General features: G+C 61.1%; 1 protein-coding gene across 1 annotated transcript in view; it reads right to left on the minus strand.

The window, feature by feature from the left end:
* Positions 1-1124: 1124 nt before the first annotated feature.
* The window catches only part of fam189b (family with sequence similarity 189 member B), a gene marked incomplete at its 5' end in the record, with an annotated part of 37370 nt that continues 16139 nt past the window's right edge, over positions 1125-22355 (minus strand). The window contains 8 exons of the mRNA XM_078207267.1: positions 1125-1310; positions 7066-7367; positions 8962-9024; positions 11520-12053; positions 13291-13354; positions 14650-14749; positions 14842-15002; positions 17216-17323. Coding sequence (XP_078063393.1) covers positions 1125-1310; positions 7066-7367; positions 8962-9024; positions 11520-12053; positions 13291-13354; positions 14650-14749; positions 14842-15002; positions 17216-17323 — 1518 coding nt within the window. The remainder of the gene's footprint in view (positions 1311-7065; positions 7368-8961; positions 9025-11519; positions 12054-13290; positions 13355-14649; positions 14750-14841; positions 15003-17215; positions 17324-22355) is intronic.

Here is a 22355-nt window from a genome sequence, read left to right on the forward strand (position 1 = left end):
TCCAGCCGCTGACCATCCTGGGCCACACTCCAGCCTCCAGCCGCTGACCATCCTGGGCCACACTCCACACTCCAGCCGCTGACCGTCCTGGGCCACACTCCAGCCGCTGACCATCCTGGGCCACACTCCACACTCCAGCCGCTGACCGTCCTGGGCCACACTCCAGCCGCTGACCATCCTGGGCCACACTCCAGCCTCCAGCCGCTGACCATCCTGGGCCACACTCCAGCCACTGACCGTCCTGGGCCCCTCTCCAGCCACTGACCATCTTGGGCCACACTCCAGCCGCTGACCATCCTGGGCCACACTCCAGCCGCTGACCATCCTGGGCCACACTCCAGCCGCTGACCATCCTGGGCCACACTCCAGCCGCTGACCATCCTGTGCCCCTCTCCAGCCGCTGACCATCCTGGGCCCCTCTCCAGCCGCTCCAAGCCTTCACTTTCTTCCTGTAAATGAGGGCAGACAGCCAGGACTGGACTCTGCACAGCCCCTCCCCTCAATCATATCCCCCACTGAGCGGGGCTGCGGAGTCAGTGTACACACACGGAGTCAGTGTACACACACAGGGAGTCAGTGTACACACACAGGGAGTCAGTGTACACACACAGGGAGTTCGGGGCGGTGATAGGGAGTTAGTGTACATACACACGGGCTGTGATAAGGAGTCAGTGTACACACAGGGGATGTGATAGGGAGTTCCTGTATACACACACACAGGGCTGTGATAGGGAGTTAATGTACACACAGGGAGTTAGTGTACACACACACAGGGCTGTGATAGGGAGTTAATGTACACACAGGGAGTTAGTGTACACACACACAGGGCTGTGATAGGGAGTTAATGTACACACAGGGAGTTAGTGTACACACACACAGGGCTGTGATAGGGAGTTAATGTACACACAGGGAGTTAGTGTACACACACACAGGGGATGTGATAGGGAGTTCCTGTATACACACACACAGGGCTGTGATAGGGAGTCGGTGTACACACAGGACTGTGATAGGGAGTCGGTGTACACACAGGGAGTTAATGCACAGACAGGGAGTTAGCGTTCCGAGGACAGTCTGCAAGCCCTGATCAAACTAAGCGCTGGCAGGGACTGTGGGAGGCGGATTGATCACAGGACTGTCTCTCTGTAAACCCCGATCAGACTGTGTGGCCGATTGCTTTCCAGGCGGTGAGTGGAGAACAGTCTCCGCAGGCTGAAGGTGGAGGAACTGAGATCCCCGCAGCTCCGTAAGTGGATGCCATCCTGTCGCCGGAGACGCTGCCTCACATTGCTCTGTAACTGAGAGCGGGCGGCCTGGAAAAGAACAACAGAAAAGGAGCATACACCAAATAACCTCCTCTTCCATACCATCCCCACATCCCTCTACACTGTCCCCCATCAAACACTCCCAGGACAGGTACAGCACGGGGTTAGATACAGAGTAAAGCTCCCTCTACACTGTCCCCCATCAAACACTCCCAGGACAGGTACAGCATGGGGTTAGATACAGAGTAAAGCTCCCTCGACACTGTCCCCATCAAACACTCCCAGGACAGGTACAGCACGGGGTTAGGTACAGAGTAAAGCTCCCTCTACACTGTCCCCATCAAACACACCCAGGACAGGTACAGCACGGGGTTAGATACAGAGTAAAGCTCCCTCGACACTGTCCCCCATCAAACACTCCCAGGACAGGTACAGCACGGGGTTAGATACAGAGTAAAGCTCCCTCTACACTGTCCCCATCAAACACTCCCAGGACAGGTACAGCACGGGGTTAGATACAGAGTAAAGCTCCCTCGACACTGTCCCCCATCAAACACTCCCAGGACAGGTACAGCACGGGGTTAGATACAGAGTAAAGCTCCCTCGACACTGTCCCCCATCAAACACTCCCAGGACAGGTACAGCACGGGGTTAGATACAGAGTAAAGCTCCCTCTACACTGTCCCCCATCAAACACTCCCAGGACAGGGACAGCACGGGGTTAGATACAGAGTAAAGCTCCCTCTACACTGTCCCCCATCAAACACTCCCAGGACAGGTACAGCACGGGGTTAGATACAGAGTAAAGCTCCCTCTACACTGTCCCCCATCAAACACTCCCAGGACAGGTACAGCACGGGGTTAGATACAGAGTAAAGCTCCCTCGACACTGTCCCCCATCAAACACTCCCAGGACAGGTACAGCACGGGGTTAGATACAGAGTAAAGCTCCCTCTACACTGTCCCCCATCAAACACTCCCAGGACAGGTACAGCACGGGGTTAGATACAGAGTAAAGCTCCCTCTACACTGTCCCCCATCAAACACTCCCAGGACAGGTACAGCACGGGGTTCGATACAAAGTAAAGCTCCCTCTACACTGTCCCCCATCAAACACTCCCAGGACAGGTACAGCACAGGGTTAGATACAGAGTAAAGCTCCCTCTACACTGTCCCCATCAAACACTCCCAGGACAGGTACAGCACGGGGTTAGATACAGAGTAAAGCTCCCTCTACACTGTCCCCCATCAAACACTCCCAGGACAGGTACAGCACGGGGTTAGATACAGAGTAAAGCTCCCTCTACACTGTCCCCATCAAACACTCCCAGGACAAGTACAGCACGGGGTTAGATACAGAGTAAAGCTCCCTCTACACTGTCCCCCATCAAACACTCCCAGGACAAGTACAGCACGGGGTTAGATACAGAGTAAAGCTCCCTCTACACTGTCCCCATCAAACACTCCCAGGATAGGTACAGCATGGGGTTAGATACAGAGTAAAGCTCCCTCTACATCACCAAGGGTGGTTTGGGATTGCCACTGTCCAAGGTGGGATTGGTGGTGTTGTGTCTGAGTTTAGGGGATCTGGGCTGTAGTCAGGCTGTGGGGTCAGAGATGTGGTCAGGGTCAGGGTCATATGCCAGGGTCAAAGTGCGGGGTCAAGGTGCGGGGTCAGTGGTTGGTGACAGGATTAAGAGCTGGTGTCAGAGTGCGGCTTCAGAGATGGGGTCAGGGTGCGGGGTCAGGGGTCGGAGACAGGATCAAGGGGTGGTATCAGGGGCCAGGGTCAGGGGTCGGAGACAGGGTCAGGGGTTGGAGACAGGGTCAGGGGTAAGGAGGGCGCAGGATCGGGGACAGGGTTAGAGCCAGGATCAGGGTGCGGGGTTAGGGGTCAGAGACAGAGTTAAGGGATGAGGTTAAGGGGTGGGGTCAGGCTGCCGGATACAGGGTCAGAGCCAGGGTCAGGGGTTGGAGACAGAGTCAGAGCTTTGGGGTCAGCGTGGGGGTCAGGGTCAGAGCCTGGGGTCAGGGGTGAGAGCCGGGGTCAGAGCGGGGGTCACAGCGGGCATCAGAGTGGGGGTCAGGGTGCGGGGTCAGAGTCAGCGGTGAGAGCCGGGGTCTGGGTGCGGGGTCAGGGTGTGGGGTCAGAGCGGGGGTCAGGGTGTGGATTCAGAGCGGGGATCAGGGTGCAGGGATCAGGGTGCGGGGTCAGAGCGGGGGTCAGGGTGTGGGGTCGGAGTCGGGGTCAGGGTGCGGGGTCAGAGCGGGGGTCAGGGTGTGGATTCAGAGCGGGGATCAGGGTGTGGGGATCAGGGTGCAGGGGTCAGGGTGTGGGGTCAGAGCGGGGGTCAGGGTGTGGGGTCGGAGTCGGGGTCAGGGTGTGGATTCAGAGCGGGGGTCAGGGTGTTGGGATCAGGGTGCAGGGGTCAGGGTGCGGGCTCTGAGCGGGGGTCAGGGTGTGGATTCAGAGCGGGGGTCAGGGTGTGGGGTCAGGGGTGAGAGCCGGGGTCAGAGGCGGGAGCCGGGGTCAGAGTTGGCAGCCGGGGTCAGGGGTGAGAGTTGGGAGCCGGGGTCAGGGGTGAGAGTCGGGGTCAGAGGCAGGAGCCGGGGTCAGGGGTGAGAGCCGGGGTCAGAGTTGGGAGCCGGGGTCAGGGGTGAGAGTTGGGAGCCGGGGTCAGAGTCGGGAGCCGGGGTCAGAGTCGGGAGCCGGGGTCAGAGTCGGGAGCCGGGGTCAGGGGTGAGAGCCGGGGTGAGAGTTGGGAGCCGGGGTCAGAGGCGGGAGCCGGGGTCAGAGTCCGGAGCTGGGGTCAGATTCGGGAGCCGGGGTCAGGGGCGGGAGCCGGGGTCAGGGGTGAGAGCCGGGGTCAGGGGTGAGAGCCGGGGTCAGAGTTGGGAGCCGGGGTCAGGGGTGAGAGCCGGGGTCAGAGGCGGGAGCCGGGGTCAGAGTCGGGAGCCGGGGTCAGGGGCGGGAGCCGGGGTCAGGGGCGGGAGCCGGGGTCAGGGGCGGGAGCCGGGGTCAGAGTTGGGAGCCGGGGTCAGGGGTGAGAGCCGGGGTCAGAGTCGGGAGCCGGGGTCAGAGGCGGGAGCCGGGGTCAGAGGCGGGAGCCGGGGTCAGAGTCGGGAGCCGGGGTCAGGGGCGGGAGCCGGGGTCAGAGTTGGGAGCCGGGGTCAGAGTTGGGAGCCGGGGTCAGAGTCGGGAGCCGGGGTCAGAGGCGGGAGCCGGGGTCAGAGTCGGGAGCCGAGGTCAGAGTCGGGAGCCGGGGTCAGAGTCGGGAGCCGGGGTCAGAGTCGGGAGCCGGGGTCAGGGGCGGGAGCCGGGGTCAGAGTCGGGAGCCGGGGTCAGGGGCGGGAGCCGGGGTCAGGGGCGGGAGCCGGGGTCAGGGGCGGGAGCCGGGGTCAGAGTCGGGAGCCGGGGTCAGAGTCGGGAGCCGGGGTCAGGGGCGGGAGCCGGGGTCAGAGTCGGGAGCCGGGGTCAGAGTCGGGAGCCGGGGTCAGGGGCGGGAGCCGGGGTCAGAGTCGGGAGCCGGGGTCAGAGTCGGGAGCCGGGGTCAGAGTCGGGAGCCGGGGTCAGAGTCGGGAGCCGGGGTCAGGGGCGGGAGCCGGGGTCAGGGGCGGGAGCCGGGGTCAGAGTCGGGAGCCGGGGTCAGAGTCGGGAGCCGGGGTCAGAGTCGGGAGCCGGGGTCAGAGGCGGGAGCCGGGGTCAGAGTCGGGAGCCGGGGTCAGAGTCGGGAGCCGGGGTCAGAGTCGGGAGCCGGGGTCAGGGGCGGGAGCCGGGGTCAGGGGCGGGAGCCGGGGTCAGAGTCGGGAGCCGGGGTCAGAGTTGGGAGCCGGGGTCAGAGTCGGGAGCCGGGGTCAGAGTCGGGAGCCGGGGTCAGAGTCGGGAGCCGGGGTCAGAGGCGGGAGCCGGGGTCAGGGGTGAGAGCCGGGGTCAGGGGTGAGAGTTGGGAGCCGGGGTCAGAGGCGGGAGCCGGGGTCAGAGTCGGGAGCCGGGGTCAGGGGTGAGAGCCGGGGTCAGGGGTGAGAGTTGGGAGCCGGGGTCAGAGGCGGGAGCCGGGGTCAGAGTCCGGAGCTGGGGTCAGATTCGGGAGCCGGGGTCAGGGGCGGGAGCCGGGGTCAGGGGTGAGAGCCGGGGTCAGGGGTGAGAGCCGGGGTCAGAGTTGGGAGCCGGGGTCAGGGGTGAGAGCCGGGGTCAGAGGCGGGAGCCGGGGTCAGAGTCGGGAGCCGGGGTCAGGGGCGGGAGCCGGGGTCAGGGGCGGGAGCCGGGGTCAGGGGCGGGAGCCGGGGTCAGAGTTGGGAGCCGGGGTCAGGGGTGAGAGCCGGGGTCAGAGTCGGGAGCCGGGGTCAGAGGCGGGAGCCGGGGTCAGAGGCGGGAGCCGGGGTCAGAGGCGGGAGCCGGGGTCAGAGGCGGGAGCCGGGGTCAGAGTCGGGAGCCGGGGTCAGGGGCGGGAGCCGGGGTCAGAGTTGGGAGCCGGGGTCAGAGTTGGGAGCCGGGGTCAGAGTCGGGAGCCGGGGTCAGAGGCGGGAGCCGGGGTCAGAGGCGGGAGCCGGGGTCAGAGTTGGGAGCCGGGGTCAGAGTCGGGAGCCGAGGTCAGAGTCGGGAGCCGGGGTCAGAGTCGGGAGCCGGGGTCAGGGGCGGGAGCCGGGGTCAGGTGCGGGAGCCGGGGTCAGGGGCGGGAGCCGGGGTCAGGGGCGGGAGCCGGGGTCAGGGGCGGGAGCCGGGGTCAGAGGCGGGAGCCGGGGTCAGAGGCGGGAGCCGGGGTCAGAGTTGGGAGCCGGGGTCAGAGTCGGGAGCCGAGGTCAGAGTCGGGAGCCGGGGTCAGAGTCGGGAGCCGGGGTCAGAGTCGGGAGCCGGGGTCAGGGGCGGGAGCCGGGGTCAGGGGCGGGAGCCGGGGTCAGGGGCGGGAGCCGGGGTCAGGGGCGGGAGCCGGGGTCAGAGTCGGGAGCCGGGGTCAGAGTCGGGAGCCGGGGTCAGGGGCGGGAGCCGGGGTCAGGGGCGGGAGCCGGGGTCAGGGGCGGGAGCCGGGGTCAGGGGCGGGAGCCGGGGTCAGAGTCGGGAGCCGGGGTCAGAGTCGGGAGCCGGGGTCAGAGTCGGGAGCCGGGGTCAGGGGCGGGAGCCGGGGTCAGAGTCGGGAGCCGGGGTCAGAGGCGGGAGCCGGGGTCAGAGTCGGGAGCCGGGGTCAGAGTCGGGAGCCGGGGTCAGAGTCGGGAGCCGGGGTCAGGGGCGGGAGCCGGGGTCAGGGGCGGGAGCCGGGGTCAGAGTCGGGAGCCGGGGTCAGAGTTGGGAGCCGGGGTCAGAGTCGGGAGCCGGGGTCAGAGTCGGGAGCCGGGGTCAGAGTCGGGAGCCGGGGTCAGAGGCGGGAGCCGGGGTCAGGGGTGAGAGCCGGGGTCAGAGGCGGGAGCCGGGGTCAGGGGTGAGCGCCGGGGTCAGAGTCGGGAGCCGGGGTCAGAGTCAGGAGCCGGGGTCAGGGGTGAGCGCCGGGGTCAGAGTCGGGAGCCGGGGTCAGAGTCAGGAGCCGGGGTCAGAGTCGGGAGCCGGGGTCAGAGTCGGGAGCCGGGGTCAGAGGCGGGAGCCGGGGTCAGAGGCGGGAGCCGGGGTCAGAGTCGGGAGCCGGGGTCAGAGTCGGGAGCCGGGGTCAGAGGCTGGAGCCGGGGTCAGAGGCTGGAGCCGGGGTCAGGGGTGAGCGCCGGGGTCAGGAGTGAGCTCCGAGGTCCGAATCGGGGTCAGTGGGTGGCTGTCTCTGGGCCCGAGTCACTCTGAGCTGTGACCTGTCTGAGTTACAGGAAGCATCGCGACGCTGACCTGTTCCAGGCCGCTCGCTGCGCTGCCTCTCTCCGCCCTCCGCTTGTTCCCCGCTGCTGCAGCCAGCGGGTGTGGCGGCTCCACATTCAGGTTACGCTTCGAGCGCTGCAGAAACCTCGCCACCAGCACCCTGGTGCCACGACACATCTTCAGGTCCCCCAGCGAGCGGGTACCTTCCTTGGACAGCGTTTGTAGGGCTTTGCCTTTGACGGACGGCCTGAGTTTGCCCAGGGGCATCCTGCGGAGGAGTTCGGGAGTGCCGTGCCGGGAATTGGGCAGCAGGCAGGCCTCTGAGCAGGGAGCTGTGAATAAAACAACACCACATCGTCAGCACAACTCTATCCCCAACTCACAGCCAGGTCCAGAGCCAGTGCGAGGCTGGGCCCAGCCGCAGGGAGCCAGGGCCCAGAGCCTCAGCGAGCCAGGGCCCAGAGCTTCAGGGAGCCAGGGCCCAGAGCCTCAGGGAGCCAGGGCCCAGAGCCGCAGCGAGCCAGGGCCCAAAGCCTCAGGGAGCCAGGGCCCAGAGCTTCAGGGAGCCAGGTCCCAGAGCCTCAGGGAGCCAGGGCCCAGAGCCTCAGGGAGCCAGGGCCCAGAGCCTCAGGGAGCCAGGGCCCAGAGCCTCAGGGAGCCAGGGCCCAGAGCCTCAGGGAGCCAGGGCCCAGAGCCTCAGGGAGCCAGGGCCCAGAGCCTCAGGGAGCCAGGGCCCAGTGCCTCAGGGAGCCAGGGCCCAGAGCCTCAGGGAGCCAGGGCCCAGAGCCGCAGCGAGCCAGGGCCCAAAGCCTCAGGGAGCCAGGGCCCAGAGCCTCAGGGAGCCAGGGCCCAGAGCCTCAGGGAGCCAGGGCCCAGAGCTTCAGGGAGCCAGGGCCCAGAGCCTCAGCGAGCCAGGGCCCAGAGCCTCAGGGAGCCAGGGCCCAGAGCTTCAGGGAGCCAGGGCCCAGAGCCTCAGGGAGCCAGGTCCCAGAGACGCAGCGAGCCAGGGCCCAAAGCCTCAGGGAGCCAGGGCCCAGAGCCGCAGCGAGCCAGGGCCCAGAGCCTCAGCGAGCCAGGGCCCAGGGCTTCAGCTCGCCAGGGCCCAGAGCCTCAGCGAGCCAGGGCCCAGAGCCGCAGCGAGCCAGGGCCCAGAGCCTCAGGGAGCCAGGGCCCAGAGCCTCAGGGAGCCAGGGCCCAGAGCCTCAGGGAGCCAGGGCCCAGAGCCTCAGGGAGCCAGGGCCCAGAGCTGCAGCGAGCCAGGGCCCAGAGCCTCAGCGAGCCAGGGCCCAGAGCTTCAGGGAGCCAGGTCCCAGAGCCTCAGTGAGCCAGGGCCCAGAGCCTCAGGGAGCCAGGGCCCAGAGCCGCAGCGAGCCAGGGCCCAAAGCCTCAGGGAGCCAGGTCCCAGAGCCTCAGGGAGCCAGGGCCCAGAGCTTCAGCTCGCCAGGGCCCAGAGCCTCAGGGAGCCAGGGCCCAGGGCTTCAGCTCGCCAGGGCCCAGAGCCGCAGCTCGCCAGGGCCCAGAGCCGCAGGGAGCCAGGGCCCAGGGCTTCAGCTCGCCAGGGCCCAGAGCCGCAGCGAGCCAGGGCCCAGAGCCGCAGCGAGCCAGGGCCCAGAGCCTCAGGGAGCCAGAGCCCAGGGCTTCAGCTCGCCAGGGCCCAGAGCCGCAGTGAGCCAGGGCCCAGAGCCGCAGCGAGCCAGGGCCCAGAGCCTCAGGGAGCCGAGGCCCAGAGCCTCACCGAGCCAGGGCACAGAGCCGCAGTGAGCCAGGGCCCAGAGCCACACCGAGCCAGGGCCCAGAGCCTCAGGGAGCCGAGGCCCAGGCCCCAGGCTCACTGGGACCCAGGCCCCCATGCTCCAGTCAGGGGAACCCCTAGACCCGGGTACAGGCTGCGGCCTGCGACGGGGGAGATGGGAATTGCGTCCTTACCCGTGTCAGTGGAAGTCTGCGACATCTCACAGTCGGAGGTTTTGGAATTTCTGCTTCCTCCACCTGTGAGTAAATCACAAATAATTTCGTGAGAAAACATTCTCCGTCTCAGATTACTGGCTGAGGCGATGGCCTCGTGTTATCATCACTAGACTATTAATCCAGAAACTCAGCGAATGTTCTGGGGGACCCGGGTTCGAATCCCGGCCACGGCAGATGGTGGAATTCGAATTCAATAAAAAATATCTGGAATTAAGAATCTACTGATGACCCATTGTCGGAAAAACCCATCTGGTTCCCCTTAGGGAAGGAAATCTTACCCCAGTCTGGTCTACATGTGACTCCAGAAGGATGGTAAGGGGGGATCTCATTGAAACTTACAGGATACTGAAAGGCCTGGATAGAGTGGACGTGGAGAGACAGCCTCAGAGTAAAGGGACGACCCTTTAGAACCGAGATGAGGAGGAATTTCTTCAGCCAGAGGGTGGTGAATCTGTGGAATTCATCGCCACAGAGGAGGCCGGGTCATTGAGTGTGTTTAAGACAGAGAGAGATAGGTTCTTGATTGGTAGGGGGATCAAAGGTTATGGGGAAAAGGCAGGAGAATGGGCTTGAGAAACTTATCAGCCATGGCGGGGCAGACTCGATGGGCCAAATGGCCTAATTCTGCTCCGATATCTCAGGGAATAGTGGCCATACCCCTGCGGGGTGGCACGGTGGCACAGTGGTTAGCACGGCTGCCTCACAGCGCCAGGGATCCGGGCTCGATTCCCGGCTTGCGTCACTGTCTGTGCAGAGTCTGCACGTTCTCCTCGTGTCTGCGTGGGTTTCCTCCGGGTGCTCCGGTTTCCTTCCACAGTCCGAAAGACGTGCTGGTTAGGGTGGATTGGCCATGCACGGGGGACCTTATGCATTCGATAAGGTCCCCCATGCAAGGCTTCTAGAAAAAGTGAGAGGGCATGGGATCCAAGGGGCTGCTGCCCGGTGGATCCAGAACTGGCTTGCCCAAAGGAGGCAGAGAGTGGGTATAGATGGGTCTTTTTCTAATTGGAGGTCGGTCACCAGTGGTGTGCCCCAGGAATCTGTTCTGGGACCCTTGCTGTTTGTCATTTTCATAAATGACCTGGATGAGGAAGTGGAGGGATGGGTTGGTAAGTTTGCCGATGACACGAAGGTTGGTGGGGTCGCGGATAGTCTGGAGGGATGTCAGAAGTTACAGAGGGACATAGATAGGATGCAAGACTGGGCGGAGAAGTGGCAGATGGACTTCAACCCAGATAAATGCGTCGTGGTCCATTTTGGCAGGTCAAATGGGATTAGGGGGTACAATATAAAGGGAAAGACTCTTAGTACTGTAGAGGATCAGAAGGACCTTGGGGTCCGGGTCCATAGAACTCTGGAGGAGGTGGTAAAGAAGGCGTATGGTGTGCTGGCCTTTATCAATCGAGGGATTGAGTTTAGGAGTCCGGGGATAATGATGCAGCTATATAAGACCCTCGTCAGACCCCACTTGGAGTACTGTGCTCAGTTCTGGTTGCCTCATTACAGGAAGGATGTGGAAATGATTGAAAGGGTGCAGAGGAGATTTACAAGGATGTTGCCTGGATTGAGTGGCATGCCTTATGAGGATAGGCTGAGGGAGCTCGGTCTTTTCTCCTTGGAGAGACGTAGGATGAGAGGAGACCTAATAGAGGTATATAAGATGTTGAGAGGCATAGATCGGGTGGACTCTCAGAGGCTTTTTCCCAGGGTGGAAATGGCTGCTACGAGAGGACACAGGTTTAAGGTGCTGGGGGGTAGGTACAGGGGAAATGTTAGGGGGAAGTTTTTCACACAGAGGGTGGTGGGCGAGTGGAATTGGCTGCCGTCAGTGGTGGTGGAGGCGAACTCAATAGGGTCTTTTAAGAGACTTCTGGATGAGTACATGGGACTTAATAGGATGGAGGGTTATAGGCAGGCCTAAAAGGTAGGGATATGTTCGGCACAACTTGTGGGGCCGAAGGGCCTGTTTTGTGCTGTAGTTTTCTATGTTTCTAATTCTTCCTCAGTGTACCTGAACAGGCGCCGGAGTGTGGCGACTAGGGGATTGTCACAGTAACTTCATTGCAGTGTTAATCTAAGTCTTACTTGTGATGAATTAGTTAACTTAATAAATCTACGTATTATTACAAATGCCATTCTGTGTTGACCCTGAACATTGCGTTAAAGCGGGGTTACGAGGAGAGGGGCCTGGGCGGGATGGTCTGTCAGAGAGTCACTGCCGACTCGATGGGCCGAATGGCCTCCTTCTGCACTGTAGGGATTCTATAAAGCATGAACCATGGGAATCTTGTATGTAAACAGCGACCTGTCACGGTGCAGTGACGGGCGGCGGACACTGGGTGGTGCGGTGGGGTCGTTTTCTGGAATTTCTCTGACCGTTCCGCCAACTCTTCCCTTTGACCCTCGACCCTGCTCTGCCCACTCCCCTCCATCCCTCGTCCCCTCATTCCCGTGTCTAACGCACCTACCACGGCGGTGGAGGGGGAACGCCTGGCCACGCGGTGGCCTCCACTCACCTGTGCCGCTAGTTGAACACAGAGCAGGATCACTATTTGACCTGGTTATAGGACAGGCAGCCATACTCCGGAGGGGGCTTTGCGGCCTGGAATTCTCACTGTATCGCCGGCTCGGTAAGCGTTGGCGGGGAGCCTGAGGTGCCTGGAAGGCGGACGTGTCGGAGGAGACGGAGCAGTTCCTGTCTCGGGCCGGCCAGTCCTCCTGGCTCCGACCCCGGCCGCAGGCTGCCGCTTCGAGCCGCAGGCAGCTCTGAGTGCCAACCTCCTCCCCGGCGGGCGGCCTGGGGCAGTAGCGGTTGGAGGAGCCGCAGGAGAAGGAGCGGCCGCCCCTGATGTAGGGTCTGCGGGGGGCCGCGGGCAGCTCGGACTCCAGGCCCGAGGCCCAGGCCTCGCCAGCCCTCTGCCTGGTGGCCCCGCCGCAGACCCGCTCGACGGAGCCCTGCACCCCCATCAGGCAGGAGTCTTCGGAGCAGCTGCTGTCGTCCGGAATGTCCATGATCTCCGACATCATCAGCGATCCACTATCCATGGAGCCTGCGGGAAAGACCGGAAACAGTCCCGTCAGGAGGGACGAGGCTTCGGGAGGGAGCGGAGGGGCTGAGGAGAGAGGTGAGGAACGACAGGGTGAGGAGGGAGGGAGGGAGGAGGGAGAAAGGGAGAAGGGAGGGAGGGAGGTGGGAGGGAGGGAGTGAGGGTGAGGAGGGAGGGAGAGGAGGGAGGGAGAGGAGGGAGGGAGGGTGAAGAGGGAGGGAGGGAGAAAGGGTGAGGAGGGAGGGAGAGAGTGAGGGAGGGAGAGTGAGGAGGGAGGGTGAGGAGGAAGGGAGTGAGGAGGTGAGTGAGGGTGGAGGGAGGGAGGAAGGGAGGGGGTGGAGGGAGGTTGGGAAGTTGAGGAGGGAGGGTGAGATGGAGATGAGCAAGTGAGGGGTTGACAGGAAGGAGGGAGAGGGTGAGGGAGGGGATGAGGGAGGGGATGAGGGAGGGGATGAGGGAGGGGATGAGGGAGGGGATGAGGGAGGGGATGAGGGAGGGGATGAGGGAGGGGGTGAGGGAGGGGGTGAGGGAGGAGTTGTGGAAGTGCGGGGCGAGGGGAAGGGTAATTGTGGGGGAGGGAATGTGGTTTTTGGCAGAAGGGGTGAAGTTTTGAAGGGAGGGGCAGTTGGGGTCAGTTTTGGGGGTCAGTTTGGGGTCAGTGTGGGGTCAGGTTCGGGGTCGGTTTTGGGGGTCAGTGTGGAGTCAGTTTGGGGTCAGATTTAAGTCAGTGTGGGGTCAGGTTTAGGTCAGTGTGGGGTCAGTTTTAGGTCAGTGTGGGGTCAGTTTTAGGTCAGTGTGGGGTCAGTTTTAGGTCAGTGTGGGGTCAGTTTTGGGATTAGTTTGGGGTTATTTTAGGGTCATTTTTGGGGTCAGTTTTTTGGGGTCAGTTTTGGGGTCAGTTTGGGGTTCATTTGGGGGTCAGTTTCGGGGGCAGTTTTGGGGGGTGTACTGTCAGGGGGGGTACATTCAAGGGGAGTGGGGATATTTTGGGGTGAGTTTGGGGAGGGTATTTTCAGGGGTGGGGTATATGTGGGGGGAGTGGGGATATTTTGGGGGTAGTTTGGGGAGGGTATTTTCGGGGGTGGGGTATATTCGGGGGGAGTGGGGATATTTTGGGGTGTTTGGGGAGGATATTTTTGGGGGTGGGGTATATTCGGGGGGAGTGGGGATATTTTGGGGGTAGTTTGGGGAGGGGATTATCAGATGGGGAGAAGATTGGGGGTCTCTGGCCGAGCTTTACCTTCTCCACTGAAAGCTGTCGAGAGGATTTGTTCACAGAAGCTGGAGTTGGAGATCTCGGTGAGCTGTGATTAAAAACCAATCAACATGGGGAGGGTTCCACACAGAGACTGAACCCCAATACTCCCCCACACAGAGACTGAACCCCAATACTCCCCCACACAGAGACTGAACCCCAATACTCCCCCCCACACAGAGACTGAACCCCAATACTCCCCCCCACACAGAGACTGAACCCCAATACTCCCCCACACAGAGACTGAACCCCAATACTCCCCCACACAGAGACTGAACCCCAATACTCCCCCCCACACAGAGACTGAACCCCAATACTCCCCCCCACACAGAGACTGAACCCCAATACTCCCCCCACAGACAGTGAACCCCGATACTCCCCCCACAGAGAGACTGAACCCCGATACTCCCCCCACAGACAGACTAAACCCCAATACTCCTCCACACAGAGACTGAACCCCAATATACTCCCCACACAGAGACTGAACACCAATACTCCCCCCACACAGAGACTGAACCCCAATACTCCCCCACACAGAGACTGAACCCCAATACTCCCCCCACACAGAGACTGAACCCCAATACTCCCCCCACACAGAGACTGAACCCCAATACTCCCCCACACAGAGACTGAACCCCAATACTCCCCACACACTAAGACTGAACCTCAATACTCCCCCACACAGAGACTGAACCCTAATACTCCCCCACACAGAGACTGAACCCCAATACTCCCCCCACACAGAGACTGAACCCCAATACTCCCCCCACACAGAGACTGAACCTCAATACTCCCCCCACACAGAGACTAAACCCCAATACTCCCCCACACAGAGACTGAACCCCAATACTCCCCCCACACAGAGACTGAACCCCAATACTCCCCCCACACAGAGACTGAACCCCAATACTCCCCCACACAGAGACTGAACCCCAATACTCCCCCCACACAGAGACTGAACCCCAATACTCCCCCCACAGAGAGACTGAACCCCAATACTCCCCCCACACAGAGACTAAACCCCAATACTCCCCCACACAGAGACTGAACCCCAATACTCCCCCCACAGACAGTGATCCCCAATACTCCCCCCAAAGAGAGACTGAACCCCAATACTCCCCCCACACAGAGACTGAACCCCAATTCACCCCAATTACCTCAATACTCCTCCGTTACCCCAATTATCCCCATTACCCCACTACTCCCCCCATTGTCCAGTTTAATACTCCCCCAGCACCCTGATACTCCCTCCGTCACCCCGATACTCCCTTGCTGCCCACTTTAATGCTCCCCCCAGTCACACAAGAGTATCACTCCTCCATTCCAAAGGGACCATCGTCCTACCTGGCTGTTGGTGCTGTTGTCAATGACAGCTTCGTACGGTGGGGGGAAGTCTGTGGGGTAGAGGGGGACTGGGCTGTCCATCGAGCCGTTATAAGTAATACTGTGAGAGAGAGAGAGAGAGACAGCAGGTCAGGACTGGGCCAGGGATCCGTGGCGGGGATCTGAAGTGAAGGAGAACGAGGTTGTCCTTACCTCTGTGCGTCTGTCTCTGAGCTACAGGTGTACTCCGGGGGGTAGTAGGGTGGAGGTGGCACAGGAGGTACAAACTCATCTGGGTCCGCCAAGTGCCGCAGGAAGTTATCGTGAGGAGACAGGCATTCTGGGTTCAAGGATCGAGATCGCTGTGGAACCAGCTTTTGGGAATTAAAGGAACGATTTACCCGCACATCTGTCCATATCTGCACCATCCCCTAATTTACCCCCTCACATCTGCACCGTTCCCCCAATTTACCCCCTCACATCTGCACCGTTCCCCCAATTTACCCCCTCACATCTGCACCATCCCCCCAATTTACCCCCTCACATCTGCACAGTCTCTCTAATTTACCCCCTCACATCTGCACCATCCCCCAATTTACCCCCTCACATCTGCACCGTCCCCCAATTTACCCCCTCACATCTGCACCATCCCCAATTTACCCCTCACATCTGCACTGTCTCTCTAATTTACCCCCTCACATCTGCACCATCCCCCAATTTACCCCCTCACATCTGCACCGTCCCCCAATTTACCCCCTCACATCTGCACCATCCCCAATTTACCCCCTCACATCTGCACTGTCTCTCTAATTTACCCCCTCACATCTGCACCATCCCCCAATTTACCCCCTCACATCTGCACCGTCCCCCAATTTACCCCCTCACATCTGCACCATCCCCAATTAACCCCCTCACATCTGCACCATCCCCAATTTACCCCCTCACCTCTGCACTGTCTCTCTAATTTACCCCCTCACATCTGCACCATCCCCCAATTTACCCCCTCACATCTGCACCATCCCCAATTTACCCCCTCACATCTGCACTGTCTCTCTAATTTACCCCCTCACATCTGCACCATCCCCCAATTTACCCCCTCACATCTGCACCGTCCCCCAATTTACCCCCTCACATCTGCACCATCCCCCAATTTACCCCCTCACATCTGCACCATTCCCCCAATTTACCCCCTCACATCTGCACCATTCCCCCAATTTACCCCCTCACATCTGCACCGTCCCCAATTTACCCCCTCACCTCTGCACCATCCCCAATTTACCCCCTCACATCTGCACTGTCTCTCTAATTTACCCCCTCACATCTGCAGTCTCTCTAATTTACCCCCTCACATCTGCACCGTCCCCCAATTTACCCCCTCACATCTGCACCATCCCCAATTTACCCCCTCACATCTGCAGTCTCTCTAATTTACCCCCTCACATCTGCACCGTCCCCCAATTTACCCCCTCGCATCTGCACCGTTCCCCCAATTTACCCCCTCACATCTGCACCGTTCCCCCAATTTACCCCCTCACATCTGCACCATCCCCCCAATTTACCCCCTCACATCTGCACAGTCTCTCTAATTTACCCCCTCACATCTGCACCATCCCCAATTTACCCCCTCACATCTGCACTGTCTCTCTAATTTACCCCCTCACATCTGCACCATCCCCCAATTTACCCCCTCACATCTGCACCGTCCCCCAATTTACCCCCTCACATCTGCACCATCCCCAATTTACCCCTCACATCTGCACTGTCTCTCTAATTTACCCCCTCACATCTGCACCATCCCCCAATTTACCCCCTCACATCTGCACCGTCCCCCAATTTACCCCCTCACATCTGCACCATCCCCAATTTACCCCCTCACATCTGCACTGTCTCTCTAATTTACCCCCTCACATCTGCACCATCCCCCAATTTACCCCCTCACATCTGCACCGTCCCCCAATTTACCCCCTCACATCTGCACCATCCCCAATTAACCCCCTCACATCTGCACCATCCCCAATTTACCCCCTCACATCTGCACTGTCTCTCTAATTTACCCCCTCACATCTGCACCATCCCCCAATTTACCCCCTCACATCTGCACCATCCCCAATTTACCCCCTCACATCTGCACTGTCTCTCTAATTTACCCCCTCACATCTGCACCATCCCCCAATTTACCCCCTCACATCTGCACCGTCCCCCAATTTACCCCCTCACATCTGCACCATCCCCCAATTTACCCCCTCACATCTGCACCATTCCCCCAATTTACCCCCTCACATCTGCACCATTCCCCCAATTTACCCCCTCACATCTGCACCGTCCCCAATTTAACCCCTCACCTCTGCACCATCCCCAATTTACCCCCTCACATCTGCACTGTCTCTCTAATTTACCCCCTCACATCTGCACCGTCCCCCAATTTACCCCCTCACATCTGCAGTCTCTCTAATTTACCCCCTCACATCTGCACCGTCCCCCAATTTACCCCCTCACATCTGCACCGTCCCCCAATTTACCCCCTCACATCTGTATCATTCCCTATCCCTATTGGCCCCTCCCAAGCAGAGACTCCAGGGTTACTCACAATGTGTAGGACATCCACGGTGAACATCTGGATGCAGCAGACAGCAGTGGATAGGGTACAGATAACAGTGGACAGAATACTGAGCCCACACACACTAAACAGCAGGTCCTGAAAGACAGCAAGGCCCCCAGTTAGAAACACCCCCAATTAACGGCAACATGAAACCTTAGACCAGGGAGAGACGGAGAGAGGAACAGAGCACCCAGAGCCCTGACCCCTGTCTGTGACCCTGGGTCAGTGCCCCGGCCCCTGTCTGTGACCCTGGGTCAGTGCTCCGGCCCCTGTCTGTGACCCTGGGTCAGTGCTCCGGCCCCGGTCTGTGACCCTGGGTCAGTGCTCCGGCCCCTGTCTGTGACCCTGGGTCAGTGCCCCGGCCCCTGTCTGTGACCCTGGGTCAGTGCCCTGACCCCTGTCTGTGACCCTGGGTCAGTGCTCCGGCCCCGGTCTGTGTCCCTGGGTCAGTGCTCCGGCCCCGGTCTGTGACCCTGGGTCAGTGCTCCGGCCCCTGTCTGTGACCCTGGGTCAGTGCTCCGGCCCCTGTCTGTGTCCCTGGGTCAGTGCTCCGGCCCCTGTCTGTGACCCCGGGTCAGTGCTCCGGCCCCGGTCTGTGTCCCTGGGTCAGTGCTCCGGCCCCGGTCTGTGACCCTGGGTCAGTGCTCCGGCCCCTGTCTGTGACCCTGGGTCAGTGCTCCGGCCCCTGTCTGTGTCCCTGGGTCAGTGCTCCGGCCCCTGTCTGTGACCCCGGGTCAGTGCTCCGGCCCCTGTCTGTGACCCTGGGTCAGTGCTCCGGCCCCTGTCTGTGTCCCTGGGTCAGTGCTCCGGCCCCTGTCTGTGACCCTGGGTCAGTGCTCCGGCCCCTGTCTGTGACCCTGGGTCAGTGCTCCGGCCCCTGTCTGTGTCCCTGGGTCAGTGCTCCGGCCCCTGTCTGTGTCCCTGGGTCAGTGCTCCGGCCCCGGTCTGTGTCCCTGGGTCAGTGCTCCGGCCCCTGTCTGTGTCCCTGGGTCAGTGCTCCGGCCCCTGTCTGTGACCCTGGGTCAGTGCTCCGGCCCCTGTCTGTGACCCTGGGTCAGTGCTCCGGCCCCTGTCTGTGTCCCTGGGTCAGTGCTCCGGCCCCTGTCTGTGTCCCTGGGTCAGTGCTCCGGCCCCTGTCTGTGTCCCTGGGTCAGTGCTCCGGCCCCTGTCTGTGACCCTGGGTCAGTGCTCCGGCCCCTGTCTGTGACTCTGGGTCAGTGCTCCGGCCCCTGTCTGTGACTCTGGGTCAGTGCTCCGGCCCCTGTCTGTGACCCTGGGTCAGTGCTCCGGCCCCGGTCTGTGACTCTGGGTCAGTGCTCCGGCCCCTGTCTGTGTCCCTGGGTCAGTGCTCCGGCCCTTGTCTGTGACTCTGGGTCAGTGCTCCGGCCCCGGTCTGTGTCCCTGGGTCAGTGCTCCGGCCCCGGTCTGTGACCCTGGGTCAGTGCTCCGGCCCCGGTCTGTGACCCTGGGTCAGTGCTCCGGCCCCGGTCTGTGACCCTGGGTCAGTGCTCCGGCCCCTGTCTGTGACTCTGGGTCAGTGCTCCGGCCCCTGTCTGTGTCCCTGGGTCAGTGCTCCGGCCCTTGTCTGTGACTCTGGGTCAGTGCTCCGGCCCCGGTCTGTGACTCTGGGTCAGTGCTCCGGCCCCTCTCTGTGACCCTGGGTCAGTGCTCCGGCCCCTGTCTGTGACTCTGGGTCAGTGCTCCGGTCCCTGTCTGTGTCCCTGGGTCAGTGCTCCGGCCCTTGTCTGTGACTCTGGGTCAGTGCTCCGGCTCCTGTCTGTGACTCTGGGTCAGTGCTCCGGCCCCTGTCTGTGTCCCTGGGTCAGTGCTCCGGCCCCTGTCTGTGACTCTGGGTCAGTGCTCCGGCCCCTGTCTGTGACCCTGGGTCAGTGCTCCGGCCCCGGTCTGTGACCCTGGGTCAGTGCTCCGGCCCCTGTCTGTGACTCTGGGTCAGTGCTCCGGCTCCTGTCTGTGACTCTGGGTCAGTGCTCCGGCCCCTGTCTGTGACTCTGGGTCAGTGCTCCGGCCCCTGTCTGTGACCCTGGGTCAGTGCTCCGGCCCCTGTCTGTGTCCCTGGGTCAGTGCTCCGGCCCCTGTCTGTGACCCTGGGTCAGTGCTCCGGCCCCTGTCTGTGACCCTGGGTCAGTGCTCCGGCCCCTGTCTGTGACTCTGGGTCAGTGCTCCGGCCCCTGTCTGTGACTCTGGGTCAGTACTCCGGCCCCTGTCTGTGTCCCTGGGTCAGTGCTCCGGCCCCGGTCTGTGACCCTGGGTCAGTGCTCCGGCCCCGGTCTGTGACTCTGGGTCAGTGCTCCGGCCCCTGTCTGTGTCTCTGGGTCAGTGCTCCGGCCCCTGTCTGTGTCCCTGGGTCAGTGCTCCGGCCCCGGTCTGTGACCCTGGGTCAGTGCTCCGGCCCCTGTCTGTGACCCTGGGTCAGTGCTCCGGCCCCTGTCTGTGACTCTGGGTCAGTGCTCCGGCCCCGGTCTGTGACCCTGGGTCAGTGCTCCGGCCCCTGTCTGTGACCCTGGGTCAGTGCTCCGGCCCCGGTCTGTGACCCTGGGTCAGTGCTCCGGCCCCGGTCTGTGACCCTGGGTCAGTGCTCCGGCCCCGGTCTGTGACCCTGGGTCAGTGCTCCGGCCCCGGTCTGTGACCCTGGGTCAGTGCTCCGGCCCCAGTCTGTGACCCTGGGTCAGTGCTCCGGCCCCAGTCTGTGACTCTGGGTCAGTGCCCCGGCCCCTGTCTGTGTCGCTGGGTCAGTGCTCCGGCCCCTGTCTGTTTCCCTGGGTCAGTGCTCCGGCCCCTGTCTGTGTCCCTGGGTCAGTGCTCCGGCCCCTGTCTGTGACCCTGGGTCAGTGCTCCGGCCCCTCTCTGTGACCCTGGGTCAGTGCTCCGGCCCCGGTCTGTGACCCTGGGTCAGTGCTCCGGCCCCTCTCTGTGACCCTGGGTCAGTGCTCCGGCCCCGGTCTGTGACCCTGGGTCAGTGCTCCAGCCCCTGTCTGTGTCGCTGGGTCAGTGCTCCGGCCCCTGTCTGTTTCCCTGGGTCAGTGCTCCGGCCCCTGTCTGTGTCCCTGGGTCAGTGCTCCGGCCCCTGTCTGTGACCCTGGGTCAGTGCTCCGGCCCCTCTCTGTGACCCTGGGTCAGTGCTCCGGCCCCAGTCTGTGACCCTGGGTCAGTGCTCCGGCCCCTGTCAGTGACCCTGGGTCAGTGCTCCGGCCCCGGTCTGTGACCCTGGGTCAGTGCTCCGGCCCCGGTCTGTGACCCTGGGTCAGTGCTCCGGCCCCGGTCTGTGACCCTGGGTCAGTGCTCCGGCCCCGGTCTGTGACCCTGGGTCAGTGCTCTGGGTCAGACCTGTTTATCGCTACTCTCTGTTTCCTGATAGTTCGCCAATTCTCAGTCCAGGCTAATATGTGATCCCCCCCTGCTCCTACACCATGTATTTTTATCTTGAGTAGTGACCTTTGATGTGGCGCTTTATCAAGTACGTCACATCTACAGGTTCCCCTCCATCCTCCTGGCTTGTTCCTTCCTCAAAAAACTCCGGTAAATTAGTTGAATGTGGTTTCTCTTTCAACAAACCACGCAAACTCTACCTGATCCCACTGCGATTTTCTAAATATCAGAAGACCAGAAGCCGCAGGAGCAGATGTCGCCCCTTCAAATCCGCTCCGTCATTCAATGGAATCATAGAAACAGAGAAACTAGAACCAGGAGGAGGCCATTCGGCCCTTCGAGCCTGCTCCACCATTCATTATGATCATGGCTGATCATCGAATTCAATATCCTGATTCCGCCCCCCGCCCCCCATATCCCTCGATCCCTTTAGTTTCCAAGAGTTTCTTCTTGAAATCACACAACGTTTTGGCCTCAACTACTTTCTGTGGGAGTGAATTCCACAGAATTCTGGGTGAAGAAATTTCTCCTCACCTCAGTCCTAAAAGGTCCTTATCCTCAAACTATCAATTTTTAAAAATTCATTCGTGGGACATGGGTGTCGCCGGCTGGGCCCAGCATTTATTGCCCATCCCTAGTTGCTCCTTGGAGGGCAGTTGAGAGTCAACCACATTGCTGTGGCTCTGGAGTCACATGTAGTCCAGACCGGGGTAACGACGGCAGATTTCCTTCCCTAAAGGGAACCAGATGGGTTTTTCCGACAATGGGTCATCAGTAGATTCTTAATTCCAGGTATTTTTTAATTGAATTCAAATTCCACCATCTGCCGTGGCGGGATTCGAACCCGCGTCTTCCAGAACATTAGCTGAGTTTCTGGATTAATAGTCTGGTGATAATACCACTAGGCCACCACCTCCCCTGACTCATCTGATGTGATAATCCTCAACTCCACTTTCCCGCCTTATTCCCTCGATTCCCTGACTGATTAATAATCTGTCTATCGAAGCCTGCAACATAGCTGGCGACCCAGCCTCTACAGCCCTCTGCGGGAAAGAAATCCACACATTCACTCCCCTCTGAGAGGAAATTCCTTCCCGTCTCTGTCTTAACGGGCAACCCCCTTACTCTGAGATTCTGATGTGGAGATGCCGGCGTTGGACTGGGGTGAGCACAGTAAGAAGTCTCACAACACCAGGTTAAAGTCCAACAGGTTTATTTGGTAGCACGAGCTTTCGGAGCGCTGTCCCTTCATCAGGTGAGTGGGAGTTCTGTTCACAAACAGGACATATAGAGACACAAACTCAATTTACAAGATAATGGTTGGAATGCGAGTCTTTACAGGTAATCAAGTCTTTACAGGTACAGACAATGTGAGTGGAGAGAGGGTTAAACACAGGTTAAAGAGATGTGTATTGTCTCCAGCCGGGACAGTCAGTGAGATTTTGCAAGCCCAAGCGACAACGGATGAATGAACACCGCTCGACAATCACCAGGCAGGAGTGTTCCCTTCCTGTGGGGGAGCACTTCAGCAGTCACGGGCATTCAGCCTCTGATCTCCGGGTAAGCGTTCTCCAAGGCGGTCTTCACGACACACGACAGCGCAGAGTCGCTGAGCAGAAACTGATAGCCAAGTTCCGCACACATGAGGACAGCCTCAACCAGGATCTTGGGTTCATGTCACACTATCTGTAACTCCCACGACTTGCCTGGGCTTGCAAAATCTCACTGGCTGTCCTGTCTG

Source organism: Mustelus asterias, unplaced genomic scaffold (assembly GCF_964213995.1).
Source record: "Mustelus asterias unplaced genomic scaffold, sMusAst1.hap1.1 HAP1_SCAFFOLD_2168, whole genome shotgun sequence".
NCBI lineage: Eukaryota > Metazoa > Chordata > Chondrichthyes > Carcharhiniformes > Triakidae > Mustelus > Mustelus asterias.